The following is a 20,583-nucleotide window of genomic DNA, read 5'->3' on the forward strand; positions in this document are numbered from 1 at the left end:
CTGGCCCGGCGGTGTTCTTTCTCGGTCCCTGGGAAGGAAGGTCCTGGGGAGGAAAGGCTGGGCCAGCGACACTCATCATCCCGCTCAGCCCTACAAGCGACCTCCGGCTGGTCCGGGGTCTCTTCCCGCCCAGTTTTGTCGGCCTCTGGCTCAGGGAGGCCCGACAATAAGGCTGCACTCTAAGCAACTGAGCTAACCAGCCAGCCTAAATCTGAAAATTTTTTTTTTTCCTTTTTTGTCTTTTTTTGTGACCGGTAACGGGATCGCAACCCTCGGTGTCGCGCCCGCACCGCGCTCAACCAGTGAGCGGACCAGTCTCCATATGGGATCTGAACCCTCGGTGGGAGCGCCACCGCGCTCCCAAGTGCCGCACTCTACCGAGTGCGCCACCGGGCTGGCCCTGAAATTATTTTAAAATGAAAAATAAAAAGAAAAAATCCCACATCAATAGATGAGTTGAACATCATGACAGTGTGAGCTGGCAGATCAGGTTGAGTAACTGTCACAGAAGGTATCAGGAAAAGATAAGGGCCGGCCCGGTGGCGCACTGGATAGTGCGCCGCTTGGGAAGCGCGGCGGCGCTCCCACCTGAGGGTTCGGATCCCACATACAGACCGGTTCCCGCTCACTGGCTGAGCGAGGCGCGGGAGCAGCGCCGGGGGTTGCAATCCCGTTGCCGGTCCCCGGTCCGGTACGGGGGCAACACTGAGGGTTGCGATCCGTTGCCGGACACGGAAAAAAACAAAAAGACAAAAAAAAAAAGGAAAAGATAAAAAAATGGACAACAGAGAATATAAAAGATGCAGGAAGAGAAGTGTTAAAAACAGCAGAGGAGTTGCTGAGGGAAAAAAATAATGGAGAAAATACTTGAAGAAATAAGGCTCTGAATAAATGTGGAGTTATGAATATAAGAAATTCTGTTCTCTCCCCAAGTCTCACTGAAATAACAGAAAAAAAATAAAAATGGACAAGGACACTGGCAATAAGATGACAACAGGCAAGAGATGCTATACAATTTTGGAAGCTGGAAAGTAGATGGGTGAGTGAAAGACAGGAGAACAGAAAAAGCCAAATCCTAAGCCAACAAGAAACAAATTGATCAGAGCTGAAAGGCCCTAAAATCAGAGGGAGCAGATATAGTAGAATGCTAGAATAAAACAGTGGGCTAAAAAGAGGATTATTTGAAACCCTTTAAAAGGTACCGTTAGCTAGCTGGTTTAGCTCAGTTGGTTAGAGCATGGTGCTGATAACACCAAGGTCCAGGATTGATTCCTGTACTGGGCAGCAAAAACAAACAAACAAACAAACAAACAAACAAACAAACAAACAAACAAACAAACAAACAAACAAACAAACAAACAAACAAACAAACAAACAAACAAACAAACAAACAAACAAACAAACAAACAAACAAACAAACAAACAAACAAACAAACAAACAAACAAACAAACAAACAAACAAACAAACAAACAAACAAACAAACAAACAAACAAACAAACAAACAAACAAACAAACAAACAAACAAACAAACAAACAAACAAACAAACAAACAAACAAACAAACAAACAAACAAACAAACAAACAAACAAACAAACAAACAAACAAACAAACAAACAAACAGACTCTCAGAATCCTTTCCCATCCCAGCAGAAGACTAGAGCAGTGGTTCTTAACTGGGGGAGATTTTGCCCTCTCCAGGGGAAATCTCAATGTCTGGAAACATTTTTCGTTGTCACAACTGGGAAGAGGGGTGTGCTACTGGCAACTAGCAGGCAGAAGCCAGGTGCTGCTTAGTATTTACAAAGTATAGGACAATCCCCCATGACAAAGAATTATCTGGCCCAAAACGTCAATAGTGCCAGGGATGAAAAAACCTTGAATTAGGGCCGGCCCAGTGGCTCACTCGGGAGAGTGCGGTGCTGATAACACCAAGGCCCCGGGTTCGGATCCCATATAGGGATGGCCGGTTCGCTCACTGGCTGGGCGTGGTGCTGACAACACCAAGTCAAGGGTTAAGATCCCCTTACCAGTCATCTTTAAAAAAAAAAACAAACAAAAAAAACCCCTTGAACTAAAGGAACATTGGGCACAGGTGAGAGCAGGGATAAAGCCCCAGTGAAAAAAGGGGATTAAAAACTTGTCTATGAATAGTGAGACCTGTAGACCTCTTCCCCCAACAAGTCCCCAGACTGCTGACAATCAAGCTTATACTTACCAGGCAGAGGACTGGAGGACTCCTCTCTAGGAAACTGAATAGCCCAAGACAAAAACATACAAATTAGTGACACTGGAGGTCCCTCCTCGCATAAACTGCCAGGTCCCAACCTGATCACCTACAAGAGAGTCCACCAGCTCATAACCTTCCTCCCTTGAACTTCCAATTAGCATTTTATTGCCTCACTCTTAAATATGATTGGGTAACCAAAGATCATCAGACATGTAAAGAAAGCTTCTAACAAGAAATAAGGCTAACGGGCCGGCCCGGTGGCGCACTGCTACAGTGTGCCGCTTGGGAAGTGTGGTGGAGCTCCCGCCGAGGGTTCGGATCCCACATACAGACCGGCCGCTCACTGGCTGAGCGAGGTGCGGACGCAACACCGAGGGTTGCGATCCCGTTGCCGGTCCTGGTCCGGTATGGGCACGACACTGAGGCTTGCGATCCGTTGCCGGTCACAAAAAAAGACAAAAAGGAAAAAAAAAAAAAAGAAATAAGGCTAACAAACAGAAAAAAGAAGAGGAAACAGACAATGAAGAAAGCATAAAAAAACTAAAAAGAAACAAAAAACAATAACATTAATATTCTGGCAGAGACAAGGGAATACACTGCATCCATTAAACACAACAGGACACTGTAAGAAAGGAAACACAGAGAAGAAAAAGCTCTTAGAAATATTAAATATGTTACAGAAATTAAAAATTCAACAGAATTGGAGATTAAACTGAGGAAATTCTTCAGAGAATAGAATGAAAGACAAATAGATAGAAAATGTGAGAGAAAAACAAGAAAATCAAAGTATCATTTGATCCATGAGATCCAATAAAAGTTCCAGAAACAGAAAAGAGAAAATGGAAGGGATGAATGTTGAAGAAATAATGCTAAAAACTTCCCAGAACTAAAGAAAATGAGTTTCCAGTTAGAAAGTTTCCACCAACTGCCAGCTCCATAAATGAAAAAAAGTCTCACATTGAGGCACATTGTCATAGAATTTCAGAACACTTAAGAGAAAGGGAGGATACTGGCTTTCATTGAATGCAATATTAGAGACCAGGTAATGTAGAATCTCTCCAAAATAAAACACCTAAAAATACTGGCATGGGCTGACCAGTCAGCTCAGTTGGTTAGAGTTCAGTCTTATAAAACCAAGGCCATGGGTTCAGATCCCTATAGCAGCCAGCTGCCAAAACAAACAAACAAATAAATACTGGCTAAAATATAAATACAAATCCCATCTAACTGCTAAGTCCACAAAATAAATAAATAAGAGGATCCCAGAAGTGCCAAAAATGATGAGAAAACTGAAAACCACAGTAGTGAGAGCAAATGCTGACTGACCTTAGGGAGTTTGTGTGCTTAAAAAAAACGAAGGGTTTGGGATCGAAGAGCCAGATGGGCCCAGGAGAGAAGGTCTACGCCAGCCTAAAGTTGGAATTGAGAACTCCCATGTGAATTTAGGAGAAAGGTAAATGAGAAGATAATCCATCCACCAGAAGAAACAAGAAAGAATATTGTCTTTCTCAGCATGGGCTCTGCATGAAAGGGAAGTCTTCCCTAAGAATTCATAACCACAGGCCTCCCAGCAGTTTGGAATTCCAATTCATACTACTTGTTTGGTCTAAGAATCCACCATCACCACCTCTGTATTAGTCCGTTTTGTGTTGCTATAACAAAGTACTTGGAACTGGGTGATTTATAAAGAAAAACGAAATTTACTGCCTACAGTTTCTGAGGCTGGGAAGTCCAAAGTCCATCTGGTGGTGGCGACAGTTACCCAGGGGTCTCACATTGCAAGGTGGTGGAAGCAGAGAGAGCAAGAGAGGCATACTCTCTTCTTTTAAAGTCCTCTGACCACCATTTTTAATCCATTCACTACTGCAAGGTCCTACAACCCATTCACCTCTTCAAGGTGCCACCTTTCAATTACCATAATAGGATCTCCCGCCCAATTAACAGTCACAGTGGGGGCTAAGTTTCTAATACAGAAAACTTCAGGGAGTTTTTTTTTGGGGGGGGGGGGGAGGTGCCACCTTTCAATTACCATAATAGGATCTCCCGCCCAATTAACAGTCACAGTGGGGGCTAAGTTTCTAATACAGAAAACTTCAGGGAGTTTTTTTTTTGGGGGGGGGGGGCACAATTCAATTCACTACAACCTCCAAACATAGAAATGAATGTAAAAAGTAGTCCCAGCTAGTAACATCCCTGGCATACCTCACAGAATCAAATGCAAAACAACTCTAAAAGGACATACCTCAGTCCAAGGTTCTCAGAATTTCCTCAGATAAAGCATCATTAAACATTAGCTCACACTCTGACACTATAAAACACATGCAGGAAACAAAACACCATGGTCAAGAGCAGAAATGAGACAGTAAAATTAGATCCCAAAGAGCTTGAAGTAGAATTTTCAGATAGAGACTATAAAATAAATATTTAAAATGATATAAGAAACAAAAGGAAAAAGCCACACAGTACTAAATAAAAAGAAAAAAGAAAAAAGATAGGGGTAATAGAAATAAAAAGCCAATGGATTCATTAAAAAACAGAGTAAAGGCAAATGAAGAAAGACTGGCAAATTGGAAGACAGCTATGAAGCAATTACCCAGAATGCAACAAAGAGAGATAAAAATTGGAAAATATGAATAAGAGGTTAACAGACTTGGAAAATGAATTGAGAAGGCTCAACATACATTTAATTGGAATTCTGGAAGAAGAAAATGGGATAAACATGATATTTAGAGAAAATTGCTAAAATTTTCTGTAACTGATTACATGAATCTTGGTGTCAAAAATCAAAACGAGTCCCACAAAGGAGAAATAAAATTGAATCTATATTTAGAATGTAAATACAAAATGACTAAACAAAAACTACTACTTATATACATGAGGATAAGGAGAGAGGAGGGGAATGTGTGGGTGTTTGTGTGTGATTCAGTAGAGTTGGGGAAACAGAAAAAAATATCTATTTTCCACAATAGGCAGTCAATAAATATAATTTAAAATTGAAAACAACAAAAACAATAAAAGCATGCTATTATAGAGATAAGAAGATAACTACCAGAAGAAATAGCAAAGAGAGCTGTAAATGGTTGCACCCTAAGGAGTGGGAATCAGAGGATATGAAAGGAGGAGCAACTCCCACACTTCCTGTTCTTTTGTGATAGATTGTGGCCTTTTAAACTATGTAAACATAAAACTGTAATGAAAATGAAAACCATCCAAAATCCGTACATAATCATGCTATAGGGAATTTTAAGAACAAATATAAAAAGTACAATCTAAAATCTTCTAAAAACTAAAGCACTCAGTACAGGCCAGCCACCAAAAAACAAACAAAAAATCAGGGAAAAGCAGGAGGTTATTTACAAAGGAACGAGAATCAGATTGACATCAATTCTTAACAGCATCTACTTTTTGCAAAAAAGAAAATACTGTAATTTTTCAGTGTGTTAAAGGAAATTTTAATACAAGGGTGAAATAAAGATATTCTCATGCATATACGCGACATCAATTCTTAACAGCATCTACTTTTTGCAAAAAAGAAAATACTGTAATTTCTCAGTGTGTTAAAGGAAATTTTAATACAAGGGTGAAATAAAGATATTCTCATGCATATACGCCTCAGAAAGTTTATCACACAAAGCCCTGTTTTTAAAAACACTCTTGGAGAAGGCTCTCCAGCAAAAAGAAATACATCCAGAAGAAAGCAACAAGATATGGGAAGAACGAATGAATAACTTAGTAAAGTGCATTACAGTTTAAAAGGCAATAACCAAATGACATATCTGTTAATAATCCAGAACTAAAACTAGATGATACTGAAAGAAATGCGAGGGGGAACAGTACCAAGGGAAGTGACTATGTGTGCTAAAATGCCGCCAGTGGGTGGCATTGTTTAAGTTTACCCGTAAACTTAATAATTTCATGGTAAAAAATAACCATAAGTATAGGTTTAGTAAGTTACTCTATCCTGACTCCGCATCTTCTGCTAATCTTGTTCATAATATCTAACTCTTGTTTGACTTTTACCATGAATCTCTAAATGATCTATGACACCTCTCTCCACACACACACCCTCTCTCCAAACTGATTAGAAAACTCAAATAGGGCTGAAGTTTCTCGGCCTTTTCCTTCCAAGAGACCCTGGGGCAGGAGTAGCAACTCGGCCCTCGCATCCCTAGTTTTTTGACCCGTTACCCACCTAAATCCGGAGCCCGGAGGCTACTCTCAGCCATGGAACTCTCCAGCTCAGGCAATCGTCGCCTGAAAAAGAAGCACAAAACAGAAGCTCCACTACCTTAACCAGCCTTCTACCTCCCGTCCCTCTCGCCCCCACCGCCTACAAACCCTGCACAATCCGCCAACGTGCTCCCGGGAACGGCAAGACCCACATCCCGTATCAACTTCCGCGCCTCCTCCCAGGATCTCATCCCTCAGTCCCTCCGTCCCCTTCCCCCTCAACTCCCACGACCTCTTGGACACCGCTTGTACATGTCAATTCCCGTCCCTCCGCCCCCCGTGGGCTTCACTCCTGTGACCCTCTTCCCGGCCCCTAAATCCTCTTCAGCCTGCGCCTAACCGCTCCTCAGCTCCAACGCCTCTTCACCTCACGACCCCTTCCACCTTCCCTCTCAGCCGCTTCTCCCCTTCCCGGCATCCGTACCCTTCCCCGGCTCGCTCAACACAGTCTCGGCTCCTTCTCGGCACCCGTACTCCTTCCTCAAGGACGCCGTGTTACATTCGCGGGCTCCATGAGCTCTTTCAGACTCCCGGCTGTTCTTTCAGACCGCCAGCCGCTCCCGTGCAACTCCACTATCATTCTCTAGGAGCCCTCGGCCGCGGTTTCAGTTTAAATTTCCTGCTGGCTCCACCCCTAACGCGATAAAATAGCGCGAGACCTGCCCTACGGTGTCCCTGGAAGGACATCAATCCCACTCCTTCTCTTTCCACTTCCCCTTCCGCTCCGCCTTCTCTGATCGGCTCATGTCTCGGCTTTTCATTGGCTTAAGGGTTTTGTGCCTTAATGGTCCGTGAACTGGAGACTTGGCATCTTAGTGGTTCTTCACACTGCGCTGGTTTGAAATTCCTAGGAGTTAGGCTTCTTTTGTTATTTGTTATTCTAACATTTATTGAGCACTTGCAGTTTACATAAAGATTTCACAAACATACCATGTCATCTTCACATCTTTGTCACCCCCCCCCCCCCTTTATTGGCTTAAGGGTTTTGTGCCTTAATGGTCCGTGAACTGGAGACTTGGCATCTTAGTGGTTCTTCACACTGCGCTGGTTTGAAATTCCTAGGAGTTAGGCTTCTTTTGTTATTTGTTATTCTAACATTTATTGAGCACTTGCAGTTTACATAAAGATTTCACAAACATACCATGTCATCTTCACATCTTTGTCCCCCCCCCCCCCCTTTTCTCCTCTTACCTATCCAACGAAAAACTTCTCAAATGAGGTTTCTCCATTCCTCGCTACCTATCTTTCCTTAGTTGTCCAGGTCAACTGTGGCTTCCGCGTCCCTAAATACCATGGCCACATTGCTATCCTCATCGTATTCAACTTCTAGAAACTGGAATAAACTATTCCATCCTTGAGACATTTTCTCCTTCTTGCTTCCATGACTCAGCACTCTACCGGTTTGCACCTCACCTCAATGGCAGCTCCTCGATCTCCTTCGCTGGATCCAAAGCCAGTGTTCACCTATAAAAGTTGGAGTACGCCCACGCTTTAGGCTTTGCCCTCTTCCTTATCGCTCTAGGAGATCTCCTCCAGCTCCACTGCTTTACAATTCAGCTCTATGCTAATGCCTCCAAAATTTCTGTCTCTCTTTCAGTAATGGGCCACAATAATCAACCACATTGTATATCGACAAAATAAAATAAAAATCCCTCTAAAAAAAATTTTTTTTTTCTGTCGCTAGCTCTGACCTCTCCTTTGATCTCCAGACTTACATATTCAAGTGCCTCCTGGACATTTCAATTTGGATGTTGGGCTTAATATGTTCAAAACAGAACATTTGTTCCACACCCTTCCCCCGCAAAAAGAAAAACCCACCTGTTATCTCAGTCTTCTCCACCTCAGTACATGTCACCGTCATCCACCCAGTTGCTCAAACCAAAAATGTAAAAATTATCTTTTAGTACTTTCTCTTATGTCCACCCCTCTCCAAGAACAAATCCTACTAACTCTACCTCCAAAGTACATCTTGAATCAGACCACTATTACCACCCTAGTCCAAGCAAATATCATTTCTTGCTAAAGTACTTCAGTCAGCCTGTAACAATACCTTCCTGCCTCTCTGCAATATAATCCATTCTCCATGCAGCAACCACAGTGGTATTTTTTAAACACCATGGCAGATGTATATGTAGCATATACACTTGGTATCCCTTCCAGTGGGGCCCCTCCCTGCAGGGAGGTTATACATTCCAGCCCTGATGAGTTAAGTTTTGGCCATGTGCCTTGCTTTTGTTCAAGAATAAAGAAAAAAAAAAAAAAGTGACACACAACTTCCAAGCAGAAGCTTTAAGAGCCAGGATGGTTCATCATGTTCTCTTTTCCCCATCTCAGTGACTAGCAATGTCCCAGCTGCCATGTCAACTTGGGTTCCTTAGTGAAGATGACAATGAATAGAACCATGGGCAACCTGTAATGGATTTGCAGCATGGGCAAGAAATACACCTTTGTTGTAAGCTACTGAGATTTGGGGACGTTTTGTTACCATATCATAATCTAGCTCAAGGTTCTCAAAATGTTGCCTGGAACCTCCGTATGACAACCCCCTCCCCCAAGATTCCATGAGGTCAAAAATATTTTTACAATAATACTAAAAAATTACTTTCCATTTTCACTGTCATTCTCTTATGAATGTTCAGTGGAATATGCAGAAGCAGAAATGAGAATCCAACTGTTTTCTGTTAAACTAGGTATTAAAGAGATTTTAAAAGAGAAATGTAAATCAATCCATTCTTCTCACTAATTATTTTTGCTTTGGAAAATATATTTTCACTAAAAATACATTATTTATATTAACACACAGTGGGCTTATTTTGAGAGATCAGGCATGTTCAGGGTGGTATGGCTGTAGATGTTGGCATGGGCTTATTTTTAAATTAACAAACTAGTATTTAAAGTTTTTCTGTTTTAATTTTGAATATGGTAAATATCAATAAATATAATTTTATCTTATAAATATACTTATATACAAACATATATACCACATAAATATATGTTTGTATTTATAAATTTAAAAATACCCCCATTGTGGTAGCCAAGCTCCAAGATGGCCTGCAAAGATCTTGCCTCCTGATAGTCACACCCACATTAAACAGGGCTAGGTAACCAATAGGTTATTGAGCAAATGATAATATAACTTCTGAGGCTAGGCCATAAAGGCATTCTGACATCTGTATTCCTATTTCTTGGATTACCTGTTCTGGGGGAACCCAGATGTCATGACATGAGGACACCTGAACATATTTGTGGAAAGACTCACATGAAGAGGAATTGAGGTTTCCTGCTGATGGCCAGCATCCATTTGCCACTCATGTGATTGAGCCATCTGGCAAACAGATCCTTCAGCCCAAGTCAAGCCTTCAGATGACTGAACTTCATAAGAGAACCCAAGCCAGAAGATCCCAGCTGAAGTGCTCCCAAATTCCAGGCTCACGGAAACCCAGAGAAAGTAAATGATTAGTGTTGTTGTAGGTCACTAAACTTTGGGGTGATGCAGCAATAGATAAATAATATAAATAAAAACTAAAAAGCTATTTGAGATGTTCAATATTTTATAACATAACTGGACCTGAAACCAAAACTTTTTTTTTTTTTTTTTTTTTTTTTGTGGCTGGCCAGTACGGGGATCTGAACCCTCAACCTTGGTGTTGAAACCAAAACTTGCAGAATTGCTAACCTAGCCTCTCCTGACTGATGCACATAAAATCAGATCAAATTACTCTCCCTTTCAAAAACTCCCGATGGCTTCCCGTTTGTTCTTTTTTTTTTGTCCTTTTATTTTTTTTTTTTTTGTGACCGGCTGCACCGCGAGCGTCCCCGATCCGAACCCGCGGCGTTCCGGCTCGGCCTGTTCCCGTTTGTTCTTCTGACCATACTTCTCTTTTCTGTGTATTGAACAAACCAAACTCGTTCTTGTATTAGGACTTGCACTAATAGTTCCATTTTCCAGATCTGATCTTCTCTTTTAGGTTTCAGATCAAATCTCACTTTTTCAGATAGAAGTTCCCAGACCACCCAGTCTAACAGCCTGTCTATTCTTTGCCAGGCACACCACCTTGGTTTTTTTCTTCATAGCACTTACCACTATCAGAAAGTATCTTATTTTACTGGTTTATTGTCTATGTCCCACCACGCAAGAATGCAAGCCCATAAAATAAGGATGTACTCTGTTTTACTCACTGCTGTATCCTGAAAGTAAAGAACCTGTTTGGAACATATTGGTACTTAATGATTATTTGTTGAACAAATGAATGAATAAACCTCTGATCTTCAGGTTTTTTTTCATTTGTAAAATGACCAGAAAAATGTAGCTTTTACTAGCAGAAAATAAAATTTTGAGATAATAATTCAAACTTTTTCTCATCATTTTTCTTGATTCATATGGAGAAGGTGGCTTAGAATTTTTAAAAAGTCAATACATTTCAATTCATATTACAGAACAAGGGATGATTTCCCAGTATCTAAAAAACTTGTAGGGCCAGCCCGGTGGCGCACTCGGTAGAGTGCGGCGCTTGGGAGTGCGGCGGCGCTCCTGCCGAGGGTTCGGATCCCATATAGAGACCCGTCTGCTCACTGGTTGAGCGCGGTGCGGGTGCGACACCGAGGGTTGCGATCCCGTTACCAGTCACAAAAAAGACAAAAAGGAAAAAAATAAAATAAATAAATAAATAAAATAAAAAACTTGTAAAAACAGCTATAGAAAAGCCCAACAATCCGATTGAAAATAGGCAAATATTCACATAAAAAGAAATACAAAGAGCATTCAAATATTCTAAATCTCACTTAAAATAAGAGAAATGCAAATTAAACCTATACTGAAATACCATTTTCACTTAACAGACTGACAAAAATCAATTTTGCTAGATAGTGCCTAACTGCTTTACCTAAGGGTTGTACCAGATTCCTATGTAAGGCAATTTGTCATTAGCTAACAAAATGACAAATGTACATATCTTTCCACCTAGCAATCCCATTTCTAGGAGTTATTCTACAGATATACTCCACATATGACACAACTTAGGTAATAAAGGTATCTACTGCAGCATTGTTTGCAATAGCAAAAGATCTAAAGTAATCAAGATATTAACAGGCAATGGATTAAATAAATTATGGTACAGTGTAACACCATGCAGCTATAAAAAATCAAAATAATGGATCCCTGTACCAGCCAGCAGCAAAAACAAAACAAAACAAACAAAAACAAAAATAAACCAAAAAACACTTTGATATATAAATGTATTTAACTCACATCTTAAAAGACTGAGATCCTCAAATTGGTTAAAAAAGAAGCCCAGCTATGTGGTGTTTATCAGGCAAATACCTATGAAATAATGACACAGAAAAGTAGACAGAAAACGAATACAGATATGTTTATTTATTTTATTTTACAAATACATATGGAGTGATTATGATGGTCAAAGTTTTTTAAAGATAGTGGTTTAATTTTCATAACAACCTGTCAGGTAGACAGTAACTGTCCTCATTTTATAAATGAGAAAACTGAGGTTATAACTTGCCTGAGGTCATACAGCCAGAAAATGTTAGAGGTGGGATTTGAACCCAGGCAGCTTGACTTCAGAGTCCATGCTCTTAACATTGTTCTCTACTGCTTTTTAATTTAGCTGGCAAAATGTAGAAAACTGATATAGTGATATTAAAGTCTGACAAAATAGACTTTAAGCCATAAAGAATTATTAGGGATACAGGTGTCATTCCTTGATGATAAAAGAAACAATTCACCAGAAACTATAATAACCTAGAACTTATATGAATCTAACAATATAGCCTCAAAATATTTAAGGCAGGGGGCCAGCCCGTGGCTCACTTGGGAGAGTGCGGTGCTGATAACACCAAGGCCCCGGGTTCGGGTCCCATATAGGGATGGCCGGTTTGCTCACTGGCTGAGCGTGGTGCTGACAACACCAAGTCAAGGGTTAAGATCCCCTTACCGGTCATCTATTTTTTTTTGTCTTTTTTCGTGTCCGGCAACGGATCGCAACCCTCAGTGTCGCGGTCATCTTTAAAAAAAAAAAAAAAAATTTAAGGCAGAAATTGACAGAAATACAAGGGAAGACTGAAAGATCTATAAATATAAAAATTTTAACATACTTTTCCTCAAAACTGATAAATGGAACAAAAATAAAACAAAATTAGTAACATATAGAAGGTTAAATAATACAACTAACAAACTTTATCTAATATATATATAATACATATAACAAACTATCTATCTATCTATATAAAATCTCGTAGCCAACAATTAGAAAATAAACATCATTTCAAGCATACACAGAGTATTATAAAAATTGACTTACTGGGCCGGCCCATGGCTCACTTGGGAGAGTGTGGTGCTGATAACACCAAGGCCACGGGTTCGGATCCCATATAGGGATGGCCGGTTTGCTCCCTGGGTGAGCTTGGTGCTGACAACACCAAGTCAAGGGTTAAGATCCCCTTACCGGTCATCTTTAAAAAAAAAAAAAAAATTGACTTACACTAGGCCATTAAAATGTCAACCAATACCACAGAACTGACATCATACAGAACATATCCTATGACCACAATATAATAAAGTTTGAAATCAACAAAAAGATATTTTTTGGTTGGCTAGTTAGCTCAGTTGGTTGGAACATGGTGTTATAATACCAAGGCCAAGGGTTCAGATCCTTGTACCAGCCAGATGCCAAAAAAAAAAAAAAAAAGATAAAAAAATTTTTTAAAAGGAATAAAACAAATAAAATGCATGTCTCTGAAAATTTAAAACGACACTCTTAAATAATAGGAGAATAAAACAATGAAAATTGTAATGTTTAGAACTACAGCAATGAAAAACTACATATCAAAAGCTGAGATTCATTATAAAAAGTTGTAAAATTTAACTAACGTGCTAGAGGGAAATGTTTGATCTTAAATATATGCTTTTTTAGAAAATAAGAGAATACTAAGGTCAAGGGTTTGGATTCCCTTCACTCACTATCCACCCCCCCAAAAAAAGAAAGGAAGAAAGATTGGAAATGAATCAGCAAAGTGTTCAACCTGAGAATTCAGGAAATAAACAACAGAGTGAACATAAAGATTGTAGATGGTCAGAAATAACAAAGAATAGAAACTAATGAAATGGAAAAAGGAGAAAAAGAAAAAGTAGACTCCTGCAAATCAATATGGAAAAGACAAATTACCCACTAGAAAAATCCACAAGGGATATAGACAGTCAACTCAAAATGAGTAAAAAAAAATTTTTTTTGGCGGCTGGTGCAGGGATCCAAACCTTTGACCTTGGTGTTATAACACCTTGCTCTAACCTACTGAGCCAGTCCCCTGATGAGGAAATTTTAATGGCTGATAAAACACACAGAAAATGCTCAAACTTACTAATAATTAGTAAAATGCAAAGTAAATAACAATTAGATGCCATTTCACACCCTTTTGACTGGCAAAAGTTAAAGTATATTCACCAAAGTCCAGGGTTCAATCCCTGTACCAGCCAGCTGCAGAAAAAGAAGTACATTAAAACCAAGTTTTAGTACAAATGTGAAGAAAAGGAGGGAATGTAAATTGGGGCAAGTGCTGGCCGGTTAGCTAAGTTGGTTAGAGCACTCAAGGTATTGATAACACCAAGGTTAAGGGTTGGGTTCAATTCTTATAGCAAAAAACTGTGGAAAGCCCTTGGGAAAGAAATTTGGTGACACCCAGTAAGGTAGGTACATGCCCTTCAACTCAACAATTTTAATCTATGTATAGCTCGGAGGAATGATCTCCCAAGAGAGGTATGCCTCAGGCACATAATAATCACAGAGGTACTGAAAGAAAGAAGAAAAACAAGTAAGCTTCACTAATACTTAGTAAGAAGATGGACATTGCTGCCCTACCTGGGCCTCTCTGTCAGACATCCTGGATTATGTAAGGCAGGTAAGGTAACTAGATAAGGGGTAAGGGAGAGCTTCATATCTGGAGGGGTTGTGTGTATATTCTTTCAGTGTCCTGTGGTGTGTTTGCTTTTCAGTGTACTATGCAGTGTACATATGTCCAGAAAAATGGATTTACAGATTATGCTATCTGGATTTAATTTTCTTAGCCCCCCAAAGTGAACAAGGGATTTAAGATTCCCGTGAAAAAGCAAGATTACAATTACAAATAACTAGTGATTAACACTCCAAGTACAAACTCTTAGGTTCAATAAACTCCGATCAATGTTGAGAAGGAGTCAACTGGCCAAGGAGTGAGATCACCTCTTTTCAAGGAAAACTCTTGCCATGAAGAGCATATTTTGAAGATAGATGTTTGGAAATGTTTTGATCATTAAGTGACTTTGTTTCTAATAACGGTGTGTGTGCTGTCTTTCAAAACAAAACAAAACTCACTGCATATTTAAAAATCTAGGAAACAATAAATAAATAAATAAAAATATAGGAAACAAAATTTTCTTTTTTTTTTTTTAAAGATGACGGGTAAGGGGATCTTAACCCTTGACTTGGTGTCATCAGCACCACGCTCTCCCAAGTAAACCATGAGCTGGCCCCTAGGAAACAAAATTTTCTAAACCATTTAAAAATCTTCCAGGCCAAAGGTTCAGATCCCCAAACCAGCCAGCCGCCAAGGAAGGAAGGAGGGAGGGAGGGAGGAAGTAAGGAAGGGAGAGAGGGAGGGAAGGAGGGTAGGAGGGAAAGGGAGGAGGAGGAGGAGGAGGAGAAGAATCTTCCAGAGAAGTATGTCACTGGGTTCTGAACCCATTTGTCAAAAATTTTAAAATGTAATAACTTCTGATTAGTTTGCAAGAACAACTGATAAACATCAGAGAAAAGAGAAATTTATTAGCTCAATTTCAATAAAAGCCTTGACAGATATGACTGAAAAATGAGTATCTAGGGCCAGCCCGGTGGCGCACTGCTACAGTGTGCCGCTTGGGAAGCGCGGCAGCGCTCCCGCCGAGGGTTCGGATCCCACATACAGACCGGTTCCCGCTCACTGGCTGAGCCAGGGGCAGGGAGCAACACCGAGGGTTGCGATCCCGTTGCCGGTCCCGGGCCGGTACGGGCGCGACACTGAGGGTTGCGATCCATTGCCGGTCATGAAAAAAGACAAAAAGGAAAAAAAAAAATGAGTATCTAGTTTTATTAAGTGCAATGATGCAAATTTTTTGAAAAATGGAGAATAACAGATATTCAAACAAGTAGATAGAATATTATAAGAACCCCAGTGTGTCCATCACCCAGCTCCATTTATACCTTCATCCATTGAAGAATCATTTGCAGTCATGACAGCCGTGAAAAGCAAGGATTGGAATAAATAGAACTTGGGCTGGCAGGTTAGCTCAGTTGGTTAGAGTGGTGCTGATAACACCAAGGTCCTGGGTTGGATTCCTGTACTGGCCAGCCATCAAAAATAAAATAAAATAAAATAAATAAATAAATAGACCTTAAAACCACACCTTTGAATGGCTGTTATACAAAGTGTCAAGCCAAAATTTGAAAAAAGTGATGAATACTTAACACTACTGAACTATACGTTTAAAAATGGTGAAGATGGTAAATTTTATATTTTACCACAATTAAAAATAAAAATAAATAAATAGGGGGAGTAATGAAGCATCTTCAACTATACTACTTTCACTAAGGGTTTTTTGTACCACAAATAAATATTTGTAACATTATTTACTTTACTTTTTAATCACCCTTTTTACAGTTCTCTTTTTGTATGTTTTATGATGCACTTACTAATTTGTTTTTTGTTTTTGTTTTTGTTGTTGTTGTTTTTGCTGGCTGGCTGGTACAGGGATCCAAGCCTGGACCTTGGTGTTATCAGTACCACACTCTGAGCTAACCGGCCAGCCCAGACATATTAATTTGATATAGCAGTTCATACAAATAATTCGTAAGTACTACATATTCATACATTAGGGTGCATGCCGGAAATATTTTTACTGCTAAGAGTATGTGGCAAAAATATGTTGGATGCTCAAAATATTTTTTTTTTTTAAAGATGACCGGTAAGGGGATCTTAACCCTTGACTTGGTGTTGTCAGCACCACGCTCAGGCAGTGAGCAAACTGGCCATCCTTATATGGGATCCGAACCCGCGGCCTTGGTGTTATCAGCACCGCACTCTCCCGAGTGAGCCACAGGCCGGCCCCACTTTCATTTTTTTTCTGTAGGCTTCCTGTTTGTCATCTGTCCATTTGAATTTCTTTAACCATGAGCAATTGTTTCTCTTATAATAAAATAGCCACTGAGGATATTCTTAAAACTTAGAGTCTGGAGAGGCTTCACTCAGTTTTGTGAGAAGCTTGGGGATGCCTTCAAAAACCTTTGTTCATTGTACCAATTTCACTTTCCTGATTTTGATATTGTGCTATAGTTATGTAAGATGCCATTACTGGTGGAAACTGGGCAAAGGTGTGCAGAACTCTATCTGCTAGGTTTGAAACTTCCTGTGAGTTTGTATTTCTCAAAAAAAAAAAAAAAATTCATGATACTTTTCTGGTTTGGGGCTCTGCACTGACTTCAAACTATAATCCTTGAGTCATGATGGCTCCCAAGTCTGTGAACTGACAAAGCCCCACCTGCAAGACTGCCACTGGATTAGAAGGAACATCTGAGGACTTGAAAAAGAGGTAAGTCTTTTCGGTGCTGACTCTGGCCTCTGACTCCATTAGCGTCACATTCTATCTCAGTGAGCACACAGAAGCCATGTGACTAAACTTCACACTATCTTGTATTTCTACACATGTATTTGTGACATTCACTTGTTATCCATTCATTTATATCATCCTAGTGCTAATAAGGGTAGAGAACTCTCTGAAGAGGCCCTTTGTAAGATTACAAGGCCCTTTCCTTTTTTTGTTTTCATCCTCTGAATATCTTCTATTTGAACTTTGTTGCTCAAGCCATTCATGACTCTCTGGAGGTCCCCTAACAAGCCATTGTACACAGCTGCCTGCATCTGCATCTGCCCCCTGTCTCCTTCCAGCTCTTTTGCCTAAAGAACTCTTATTCAATCTTTTTTTTTTTTTTCTTGAAAGATGACCGGTAAGGGGATCTAAACCCTTGACTTGGTGTTGTCAGCACCACGCTCAGCCAGTGAGCGAACCGGCCATCCCTATGTGGGGTCCGAACCCGGGGCCTTGGTGTTATCAGCACCGCACTCTCCCGAGTGAGCCAGGGCCGGCCCTTTATTCAATCTTCAAGAAAGTTCAAACTTCATCTCTGGGGGTTCCTGGATCTCCCACGTCCCCTAGCTTCCAACCCCACTCCAACAGATAAAGTTAACCCAATCTGGACATCCTACTGCATCCATTATACAAAACTCCATTAAAACATGTATCTCAAAATATTGTCATTATTTGCTTAAACATGTCTGTTCCCACTGGACTGAAGACCCCTTAAAGACAGAGATTTTGTGACACTCATTTTTCATTCTAGCCCAGGGTCAGGCGACTCTGCCAGAGGAGCTTTTGCCTCTGGTTAGGCTCACTCTCGCTGTGACTTTCTCTGCGTTTGTTTCCTTATCTTTAAAATGTGGACAATAAAAACATTTCTTGTCAGAGTTATAGGGAGGATTACAAAAGATAATGCATGAAAAGCTCTTAGCATAGTGCCTCGCAGAGGATAAAGTAGGCTCCTCTTAAATATTCCTGTGTAAGCGTTAAGTGAAAGAAATGACTTGACGTTGCCTGTTCATTTATTGAGCGCCTACTATGATACGTCCTGTACTGCGGTAAGTACAGCACGCTAAGTGCACAGAAGCAACCGCAGAACACTGGAGTGTTGTTAACACAGACTGCAGGCACTCAGGCAAGGTTTTCGGGAGCTTGCGTTTTGGTGGGGGAGGGGCTTGGAAAGGCGACGGTGGTAGTTGCCGGTAGCGACGACGGATAGTCCCCGCAGAGTCCACAGATTCCGGTTTGAACGCTGTGTGGGAGTGTGTGGCTGAGCACCCCACGAATGCGTGCGAAAGAGCAGCTCAGTGAGGTAGACGGAAGCGCTGGAAGTGAACTTCGGTTCTAGTCCTGTTTGGTTATTAGCCGCGTGACTTTGGCCAAGTTACCGAACCTCTCTGAACTTCCCCAATTGTAAAAAGAGTCTGTTAAGAATATTCACCTGTCAGGGTTCCTGTGAGGCCGCGTGGCCGCGAGTACGCCAATACGCCACTTAGAAGAAACAAAAAGCCGTAGCTTGTCCCTCCAGGTCAGCTGGGCTCTACGTCCGGCGCGCACGGGCGTGGGCTCCCTCTCTGGGCATGCGCGGTGGGCCAGCGGCGCCACCCGTCAGGCACCGCGGTAGACACCCCGGGGGCTGGCAGGACCCGGGCCCCAAGATGGCGGCCCCCAGCGAAGTGGCCGCGGCAGCCTCCCGCGGAGGAGATGGCGGGGGCGGCGGTTTTGGATCATGGCTGGACGGACGATTGGAAGCGTTGGGAGTGGACCGGGCCGTTTACGGCACCTACATCCTGGGTGTCCTGCAGGAGGAGGAGGAAGAAGAGAAGCTGGACGCTCTGCAGAGTATCCTCTCTGCCTTCCTGGTGAGTATCCCGGACACATTCCTTCAGCCTCAGGCCGGCATCTGAGGACTCCTTTCATACTTCGCAAACCCCTTCCCGTTCCTGGTGTCCCCGAGGCTCGGTGGTCTCACCTAGGAGAAGTATACACCTTCTCTGAGCTCTGGGACGCGGGGGAAGGAGATTGCTCCCCAACCAGGTTTTGGGGAACCTGAAGGTTGCAAGTGCATACAAAGGAATTGCTTTCCCTTATTCCTGGGGACAAGTCCCTCTCAGACGCCTGTGGGTGAGCTGGGGAGTGTTCTTCTAAAAGGCTTTGAAATGTCTAAATGGAAGTCTTATCATAAACATCTAACGACCAATTCCCAACTGTTTACAGTGTTTAGAGGGGGGAATAAAATGCTCTTGAATGTCTGTGCTCAGGGCTGTCCCATAACAAAAGCCTGCAGGAAGTACCCTCTTGGAGGTAGGAGTCCAAAAAAGGTAAGCTCGTGGTAAAAGTCTTTTTTTTGCCTTGGTGGAACTGAGCAAATGTTGTGCTTGATCCTTTACAATATTTAGAAATGTACTAGTCATGGTGGGGAGAAGAGGATGAGAGAGATCAGAGCTTTAAAGAAGAGAGATAAACTTGGTACTTAGCCTTTTAGAAGCAGATTCGGGAATTCAGAAATGTGTACTTTAAACTGTGTTTACATAGTAAGTCACCACGATGTCCATTTTTCCAACCTTGTCATTTCTTCCACCTTTATCTCCACTTCCCCCACTCCCAATACACACACTTATTAGAAGGATACTACAGATTAGAATAGTTACAGGTGATGCCTCTGGCTCTCCAACAAATTGTTTCCTTTTAAATTCAACAAGCTCAAAAACAAAATTTACTTGCATCATCACTAAATAATGTAGAAGCTACAGTTCTCACTGCATTTATGGTTTAGAGGAGATTCTAGAAACCGGACTGCTTCTATGAGAGCCATGTGTCCATCAAAGACTTTATTCTCTGGCATGGATCACAATGAACAAGTTTGGAAAATAAGCTGATTTATTATCCTCAAAACCAATTTTTAGGAACTACTAAAGAGGATCAAAAGGCAATATGAATATATATCTATACATACATATATAGATATAAATGTACCTACGGTTTTTCCCTAGGTTTCCATAGAGTAATGGTTAGGGTTAGGGTCAAGATATGCAGATACTCAAGTTTCTTATTATAATGACACAGTATTTGCATATAACCTACTCACATCCTCCCGTATCCTTTAAATCATCTCTAGATTACTTGTAATACCTAATATAATGTAAATGGTATATAAATAGTTATTATATTGTATTGTTTTAAAATTTGTATTTTTTTTATTGTTGTATTGTTATTTTTTACTGTTTTTTTTAACAAATGCTTTCCATCCACAGTTGGTTGAATTGGTGGATAGGGGGCCTGCAGTATAGAGGCCCAATTGTATACATACTTTGTTTTTTTAAAAGGAGAACAGGGCAGGGCCGGCCCGGTGGCGCACTGGATAGTGTGCTGCTTGGGAAGCGCGGCGGCGCTCCCGTCCGAGGGTTCGGATCCCACATACAGACCGGCTCCCGCTCACTGGCTGAGCGAGGCGCGGGAGCAACACCGAGG

At 41.1% G+C, this 20,583-nt stretch overlaps 2 protein-coding genes across 2 annotated transcripts in view; one reads left to right on the plus strand and one right to left on the minus strand.

Moving 5' to 3' along the window:
* DBF4B (DBF4 zinc finger B) overlaps nucleotides 1–6,863 on the minus strand; it is a 33,762-nt gene extending 26,899 nt beyond the window's left edge. Inside the window, exons 1-2 of the mRNA XM_008578312.1 lie at nucleotides 6,826–6,863; nucleotides 6,421–6,482 (exon numbers count right to left, since the gene is read on the minus strand). Of these exons, the coding sequence (XP_008576534.1) occupies nucleotides 6,421–6,454 (34 nt within the window). The 5' untranslated portion in view covers nucleotides 6,455–6,482; nucleotides 6,826–6,863. The remainder of the gene's footprint in view (nucleotides 1–6,420; nucleotides 6,483–6,825) is intronic.
* Nucleotides 6,864–18,750: 11,887 nt separating this feature from the next.
* CCDC43 (coiled-coil domain containing 43) overlaps nucleotides 18,751–20,583 on the plus strand; it is a 15,683-nt gene continuing 13,850 nt past the window's right edge. Inside the window, exon 1 of the mRNA XM_008578313.1 lies at nucleotides 18,751–18,974. Within this exon, the coding sequence (XP_008576535.1) occupies nucleotides 18,771–18,974 (204 nt within the window). The 5' untranslated portion in view covers nucleotides 18,751–18,770. The remainder of the gene's footprint in view (nucleotides 18,975–20,583) is intronic.

Source organism: Galeopterus variegatus, unplaced genomic scaffold (assembly GCF_000696425.1).
Source record: "Galeopterus variegatus unplaced genomic scaffold, G_variegatus-3.0.2 Scaffold1660, whole genome shotgun sequence".
NCBI lineage: Eukaryota > Metazoa > Chordata > Mammalia > Dermoptera > Cynocephalidae > Galeopterus > Galeopterus variegatus.